Raw genomic sequence first — 8,483 nt, forward strand, 5'->3', positions numbered from 1 at the left:
TAACATTTTATAAAGAACTTTAAAAGATATGTATTTTTTTAACAATATAAAATAAGAAGTATTACTTTTTCTACAAACAAAATATATCTCGAAAATAATGTATCATATTCATTTAAGAAATATTGTATTCTAGAATATTTAATTTGCATACAACTTAATAAAAAAATCAAAAAAATTAAATGTTTTTTTAAATCATAGCAATGAAAAATAAAAATCATTTATAATAATTTGAAATAGGTTTTTTATTTTTATTTTAATTAAGTCATCAAAATAATATGTCATCCACATCACCTCATTAAAGTCACACAAGCAAAAAAAAAAAGTCAAGGGGTTAATCGGTTTAAAAGGTAACAGGTCACCTATTGTTATAAATATAATGGATAGAATTTTTAAAGTGCGATGTCTTAATAAAAAATAATTTGAAAATACATTACTATAATAAAAAAAAATAGAATGCTATAATAAAAAAATTTATGAAACTAATTGTTATTTCATGCATTTATTTTTAAGATGGTCAATGATTATCCTATAATCACGTATATTTATTTTAAACATCTGAGTTGACATTCTAATTTTTACTATAATCGTGAGTCCCCATCGTTCTTTGTTGGCATTATCATTGTTTCTTCATCATTTAATAAACTGACTACAACATTACATGAAGGAGACACGTATATAGGGAATGAAAGTTCCACCACTTTTCGCGAACACCCGTTGACTCACTTGATCAGTAGGTCAACGGTGTATTAGAAGTCTGATCTGACTCCACTACAACACTTCAGAATTCTCTAATCTAATGAAGGGCCTTTTTGGAGGTAAATATGTTAAAAGAGTCCCACATCGTCTAATCTTTTTGTTGGAAGGGTTGTTAGAGTTTCACATCAGCTAAACTTAGACATTTTCTTTACAATACATGTTCGAATATATTTCCATATATTCTTTTTTTGAAGTATGTTCCATATATTTTCACGCAGTCTGGCAACTTGATTGGAAATAGACGAAACACATGATCCAGCGACAAACAAAGCAAAATCAAGAGTAAACCAACAATCAATCGTTTAGTTTTTGATGAATGGTAATGAATTTTAGGGGATCGGTCGCTTCAAATGAGTACGCCACTCGTCGATGAATGCAAGTTTATCTCGATCCACGTCTGGTAGTTCACACCCTTCAAGATTTGTTACTATCTCAGTGCTCCTACCAAGAAGTTTGGTCGCGGCCTCAACACTCGCCACTCGTTTCTCTATCACACCTTCATCGCATTTTGTTGCTACGACTCGTGGTATGTTAGTGAAGCACGCAGAGAAAATATCAGAAATCATGCAAGATAATAACTCAAATACCTGCTCTTCGCTAATCGATTCGATGTTGTTTTGGTGGGTAAGCAAGATCGTTTGTGCAATACGATACATCGAATTAGCAGCGATCAAATTGCTAGGAAAACTCTCCTTTAGTTCCTCGTTGGTATTTCCCTTCATTTCTATTACAACTTCTCCAGCTTTATCAGCAAACCATTGAAGAATCTCCATTGACGTCTTTCCTTTATAAGCATTTTTCTGTAGAGTGTTCCCCAACCACTTGTAGTTGTCTTCAACCTCATGCCATAAGTTTCTTGTTGTCCTTTGAACATTCGCATATTCACTTCCACCATTGAGGCTTTCTTCCACAAGATGGGTGTACGAGAGACCGTCACCAACACCTTTCAACAAGCTCTCAACTTTTCCCTTACGAATGTTCGGGAGAGAAACAGCAATACACGTTAAGGTTACTATCGGTAAGCTCCAACTATTAACAGGTTCAACAGAGAGGAGAGGTTGAACCAGATCGATGTCAAACTCCTCTACTCCCTCGAAACCAGTTGATTTACCAAGAAGCTCTAAAAGATCATTGTGTTGTTCCTTGTTAACTTTCTGAATCAAGCGATTCATGGAATTCAAAATGCCCTTCACTGTCATCTCTGCGAACTCCATCTCATCTTCAATCTGCAAAACATAATTGCTAAGGTCTTTTATATCATCACTACCCGAGGCGATGGGTGTAATGAAAATCAATGCCTTCAACGACCGCCAACAATATGACCAACATATAACAAAGATTATAAGGACTATCCGGACGAGCCCTATCATTTTGCATGATACTATGACTACTTTCTGAAATATGATACAAATGCTTAGAATGTGGTTTTTCAAGCTATGGACAAAGGCTCTTGATCTACGGCCATTCCATAGAAAAGGTAAACGGTTTTCTTTCCACTCGTACAGCATTTTGGTCCAATACTTCTCTACTTTAAAGACTAGGAAATGGTCCCAAGTGAACAATTTGAACCTAAAGACCGTAAAACATCTAAATATTGGAGCTATGCTACCCACTACAACTCCAATGAACTGAGTGACGAAAATGGCAACCATTGACCACTTGTACTCTGATCGGAACCCAGCTTGGTACTCCGATTGGTACTTTGTTTGGTAAAGGTACTTCGATTTGTACTCGTTGGAAGGAATACCAAAAATATCCAACACACGAAATATGTACGTTATTAGGCTGATTATGCATATTATGCCTGAAGCATTGGATAACGAATTACTAGACATCACAAACTGAGGGTTCCCACTTTCTGCCATAACCCAATATCTTCTCACATATTGTCTTAGTTTCTCCACCATAGACATCCCTGTAAATTGATCATTTGAAGTTGTTTTGCTTGTGGCTTGATACTTGAACTCTAAAATTTTCTTAGAGGTTGGAATTGTTATGGCCGACGAAATCAATATGATTAGTAACGAAAGCATCAAAACCATATAGATGCATGCCCACATCATGAAATACCCATTTGCTATAACACCGGTAATAATTTGGATCAAAGTATTCACAATCATAGTGATAATGAGAATGACCAAACCTATGGTATTTGCAAGAAGTGTCTTGTTGTCCATAGACGCCAGAGAAAGCATTAAGTTAGCAATCATGATGCACATGAAGGCCAAGCTTCCGAGCTTGGCTGCTTGGTCTACTTCACCAGGCATCGAACTACTGAGATCGACAGGCAATTTCATGGCAACAGCTACGACAGTGATAGAAGCAGCATTGAGAGAGAAATACTTACAAGGAATCCAATATTTTCTATTCCGGAAACCATGGAACAAATCTGCCGCCATGGCAAGGATGCAAAAGCCGGATGCTATTGCTATGTAGATTCCAATCCACACCATAGGCCTGCTATATATGTCGTATACTTCCATAAGCTCTTCCACTATGAAACACGAAACAAAGCTGGACATGTCATCTTTGGTGATGTTTACAGTATATCGTTCTTGTTCTCGAATAGAAGAGGATTCATCGTACAACTTGTGCACAACCTTGAAACAATCATTAGAGTAATGATCATATGCACTCATGATGACAACGTTTTTAGCCAAGTAACTTGAAGCTATTGATTTACAAAACAAAATATTGATATCTGTTTATAACAAGCGTTTGAAAGATATTTGCATATATGGAAACATTCAATAAGTGTAATTCATTATGGCCATGGAATCATTTTGACAATTAAAAGAGACATAAAACAAGAGGGGGGATGGTCCCAACTTTATTGGGTTGAAAATTAGGCCACACAACAGTCAACGGTCTTAATTGGTGTTCTTAAATTTTATAGGGGTTAGATCGGGGGAGAACTTATAAAAGAACCGGAGAATTAAAAAAACAGATGAAAAAATATATTATTTAAAAGTCGAATTAAAGATGATAAAGTTATCATTTCTTGGTATCATTTGTTTTGATCCAATTTTCATTATATTTTGCTGATCTTTCATTTGTTAAGTTCCAAAAACTGACCACAAACCACCCCTCGTCTCATTCTTGCATCATATCCCAACCTAAACGAAACAAAATACTGAAACCCCGGTAAAAACGTCTTTTCGGGCAGAAATCGAGCTTAAATATACAACAAACACATGTTTGTTCCATGATGGGAATCTATAAAAAAATATTACAAAAATAAGCTCTTGATTTCCAGATTAAGCCATAACTGAACAATCATTTATGGCTGAGCGAACCATATTGGGCTATATAGCCCAATAAGCCACAACCGAATAGCCCCTCATTTGATGAAGATTAAGAATTCAAGATTTGCTGCAAATGAAGTTATCAATCTTTTAGCTCTCTTTTTTATGCTTCGAAGCTTCCATTGGGCAAACAGAAACAAAAAAAAAAGGAATTGACACTGACGAGTCACGAGTGGGCAGCCGGCAGTGGCAACGAGCGAGGCGGAGGGGAAGGGGAGGGCCGAGGGCGACTTGCAAATGGCCAATGACTCGACGAGTGAAGTGAGACTGAGAATGTGAGATCTGACCTGAGTGACCTCGATCGGCAGAGGGCTGAAGGCCTGATGTCCAACAGCAACAAGGCCCAGAATTTCCAAAGCTGAAAGCTCAAATAGTATAAATGAATAATTGAATATTAGTATACAGCGTCCGGGGCGGCATGGGGTTACAATACCCGGCCCCGGCCCCAACCCCGCTTTGAGTCTACAGGGGATCCCGCCCCGGGACTCGTTTTAGCGGGGAATCTCCATCCCATTCAGGTCGGGTGAGTCGGGTTCCCCACCGATCCCTCTCGAACTAGCTAAGAGTTGCCAAAAAGTCCTTAGCACTTAAATCGCATCTTCTTGCCCTTCACCATCTCCAGTACTCCCATGGTATGTGAATCTGGTTGGACCCCCTCCGCTACCATCTTACAATGAAGTGTTTTAGCCTTTTCCACAAAACCGTCATAGCAATAGCCACTTATTAGAGACGTGTATGCTATAGTATCTGGTTGAAGACCTCTATCAATCATTTCCTTGAAGAGACAAATGGCAGCTTTGAGGTTATTTGATTTACAGTAATAGTCAATCAGAACAGTGTAGCAAATAACATCAGGAACGAACTCTTGCAGTTTGGTTAAATATCTTGACAAACCCATTTCTTCTCTCCCACTCTCTCCCCTAGTCGAACTTTTTCGTTTCACTTTAGATTCCCCGTCGAACAATACTGTGTAAGTGACAACATCAGGTTGTATACCACGATTTATCATATCATTGAAAAAATAATTGGCTTCTGTTAAGCAACTCGCCCGGAAATAGCCATATATCATAATCGTGTAGTTAATAACATCAGGCATTAATCCTCTTGCGATCATCATATCGAAAACCCATCTGGCCATCCTTATATCTCCAGCCTGACAATATGCAGATTGAAGTTTACTATACATAATCTTAGAAGGACCATTATCTGATGCCAATATTGTTTTAAATAGCATCAGAGCTTTATCGGTTTCACCTTCTTCACAAAGGCAACTAAGAAGTTTCGAACAACAAGAAGCTTTTGCAGATAAAAGCCTTTCCTTTCCTTCTTTGGACAACTTAAGAAAAAGTTCATACGCTTCTTTTACGTTCTTTGTGTAACAGTATCCGTTCATCATAGCAGCATAATTACTCGAGCTTTTTCTTTCAAGAAAATTAAAAAATGCTTCGGCTTCCTTCGCTTTTCCACCCTTGCATAATCCCTCAATGACAATGTCATATGTAGCACTTGTGGGTTCTAAACCTAATGCTAGCATATTATCTAAAAGAATGTTTGTCTCCTCAAAAAGGCCACATTTTGAGAACCCGCCAACAAGCACATTGAAAGTAATGGTATCAGGTTTCACGCCCTTCTCATTCATCTCATTGAAGATATTCAAAGCACTTTGAAGGTCTTTTTGGAGACAATATCCATTAATCAAAGTGGTGTAGAGCTTAACATCTGGGTTCATATTCCTACGTTTCATCTCTTCCAGCAACATCATCGCTTCACCCATTTTCCCTAGTTTACATAGAGCATCAATTGCAATACTGAAGGAGATTTCATCAAGAAAAACTCCAGATTCTATTGCATTAGTGAATTGGTATACAGCTTCAGATGACATCCCCATATGACACAAGCATTGCATAATTGAGCTCATAATCACACAATTGGTGTTGATACCCTTTGAACACATTTCATCATGAAGATCCAAGGCCTTAAGAATGTCGCCTCTCTGACAGTACCCTTGGACTAAGGCGCCGTAACAATATGCGTCTGGGACAATTGCTGCTTGTTTCATGTTAAAAAAGACGTTTTCTGCATCCTGTAACTTCAACTCTTTTACAAAGCCACGAATGACAGAAGCATAAGCAAAAACATCAATGAGTGAGCCCGGCTCTTTCAACATTTTAAGCAACTCAAAAGCCGAGTCTGTGTAGCCATTTGAGCAAAGCCCATCAATATAGGAACCAAAAGTGAACATATTAGGCTCYGCTCCAGCTTCCTTCATTGATTCTAAAACATCCCCAGCTTCTTTCACACAACCTGTCCTACATAGTCCTTTAACCACAATCCCATATGTGTACACATTTGGAAGGAAACCTTTCATCTTCAAATGTTGATAAACCATCATGGCCATGTCAACTTTGCCTTCTTCAACCAACCGGTTCAGAAAAAGATTACAAGTAAGCACAGACAGAAGAAATCCACCCTGTATCTTCAATAACACATCATAAGCCTCATCAAACTGATGAACACTAATGAAAGCCTTAACCAGAACATCAACTGCTCTAACAAGCAAATTATTGCCATCCACATTGATCTCTTTCAATAATTCTTCGAACAAATCAAAAACTTCAAAACCAAATACTCCATTTTTATTCTCAATGACCTCCAAAAACAAAACCTTTAACTTCCTCATCATACCCCGGTAACACAAAAACCTTATAATAGCCATATAAGTTACAACATCATGCATAAATCCACATTCTTTCAAATGGGTAATTAGAAACAACGCAGTCTTGGGTTTTCTTTCCAAGTGTTGTAAGGTTTCAATAAGTGTATATCTATCAAACACTTGGTGGGCATGTTCGATTGAATTAGTACTATGGTTTTGTTGGGGAATTGGGCAGTTTTCGTCTGAACTAGAATCCGAGACGTCGGAGAAAGTTAACTGGGAAAGTGACGAAACTGAACTAAATCGGATAATAAGGTCGTGTTTGCGCAAATTACGGCGAGAAACTGACCTGATTAAAGGAACCCACATGGAAGTAAAACGAAGATGGAATTTGCTCTGGACGCTATACAGTTCATAACAAGAAATTKCCTCTGGAATTAATTGGTTGGGATTAAGGAGACGCCGTTTCAGAAAAGCTGTAGTCTTCGTTGTGGTTTCCGGCAGCGGTTGAAGGTTTGGCGGAGCAACGGCAGGGTTTAAACGAATGAAGTTGTATTCTTGAATCAAGATGCATGATGTCTATTGAAAACCCCTCAACTATATAAAATGACAAAATGCTATCTAAACTATTTGTCAGCTTACATTTTAGGTCATTCACAGAAAAGTAGCACTAATGGTTTCTATTGCACTTTCTGGTTTGCCCTCGAACACCAACTCACGTTAACAAATGAACGTCTTCTATCAGAAAAATTAACAAAAAGCATTTTAATCAATGTTTTAAAAAGCGTTTAACTTCAGGGCGGTTTACTTTAACAGGTCATTTGTTTTACTGGATGGAAAATCTTAAGAACGGTTAGCCCTTATTAGTTAATTGTTGCATACGATACTGTGGACTACAATCTTACCAAGTAAAGTAACTTAGAGTATTGACTTTTAACGGTAAGTGCTTATCGGGTAAGCATTTGGGGGTTATGAAAACACCATTAGTGTATAATGTAACTAAAATCAAGGTTCTAAATGGCATGAGACATCACATGGCACTGAGGCCAAGCCTCAAGCCTTAGGACCCATAATGAAGCCATGGTGTTTTTCAAGACGTGACATATGACGCCAAATCCTTATATCATATATCATATTATTTATATGTATATGATATAAACATATGATTTCCCTACTACCCAATGAGTTGATGATTATAAACAATTTAAATTACGTTATACATTAAAAACTATCAAATAAGACACTAAATAGGTAAGAGAGAATCAAATACTGCGTTAAAAAAAAAAACTACGCATTACAGGCTTAACATGGCATGATACACAAGCTAAGCCATGACATGCCATAAGCCATTGCGGCAAGCCTTTTAGAATAGTGACTAAAACTTGGTGTTGGTATGCAAACAAGACAGGACGGAACTGGCCTGGCGAGAGTGAGCTAGGCGGATGAAAGAATGGTAGAAGTTTCAATTTGACATTGTTAGTTTAGTAATTCATATATATCTTGTCCTCGTCTCCCTAAGTTTTGTTCCGAACAAAAAAATGCATCTTTATCCCACTCAATTAGTCTCCGTCTCCACAGTAGGATGACAACAGGTTTTTGGTCTTTCATATCCTTGCACGTGCCATACTCCATCATGGAAATTTATTGCAAGTTTGGTACACATAATTAAAGCACAAATATCTTAAAAGAACATTCAACTCATTTTGATCTAAAATATCTTATACCATTCATTCTGCAATTACTTTCCTACCTTTACTGCACATCAT

The 8,483-nt window shown here is 37.4% G+C and overlaps 2 protein-coding genes across 2 annotated transcripts; both read right to left on the reverse strand.

Annotated features, from left to right (window-relative positions):
- Positions 1-1,186: 1,186 nt before the first annotated feature.
- Positions 1,187-3,405, reverse strand: LOC112527339. The gene is made up of 2 exons (XM_025137932.1): positions 1,344-3,405; positions 1,187-1,270 (listed from the first exon to the last, which is right to left on the reverse strand). The coding sequence occupies exons 1-2, from the start codon at positions 3,393-3,395 to the stop codon at positions 1,247-1,249; spliced, it is 2,076 nt and encodes a 691-aa protein (XP_024993700.1). The 5' UTR covers positions 3,396-3,405; the 3' UTR covers positions 1,187-1,246.
- A 949-nt stretch (positions 3,406-4,354) lies between these two features.
- On the reverse strand, positions 4,355-7,178 carry LOC112527337 (pentatricopeptide repeat-containing protein At2g26790, mitochondrial-like). The gene has a single exon (XM_025137931.1). It carries the CDS (start codon positions 7,084-7,086, stop codon positions 4,642-4,644), a length of 2,445 nt encoding a protein of 814 aa, XP_024993699.1. The 5' UTR covers positions 7,087-7,178; the 3' UTR covers positions 4,355-4,641.
- Positions 7,179-8,483: the final 1,305 nt, after the last annotated feature.

This window comes from Cynara cardunculus (genome assembly GCF_001531365.2).
Source record: "Cynara cardunculus var. scolymus isolate 2C chromosome LG 15, CcrdV1, whole genome shotgun sequence".
Lineage (NCBI taxonomy): Eukaryota > Viridiplantae > Streptophyta > Magnoliopsida > Asterales > Asteraceae > Cynara > Cynara cardunculus.

Coding starts and splice junctions, on each gene's coding strand:
- LOC112527339 (XM_025137932.1), bottom strand. CDS start 3,395: ATGAGTGCATATGATCATTACTCTAATGATTGTTTCAAGGTTGTGCAC. Junction 1,271..1,343: donor AATCGATTAGCGAAGAGCAG/GTATTTGAGTTA, acceptor CACGAGTCGTAG/CAACAAAATGCGATGAAGGT.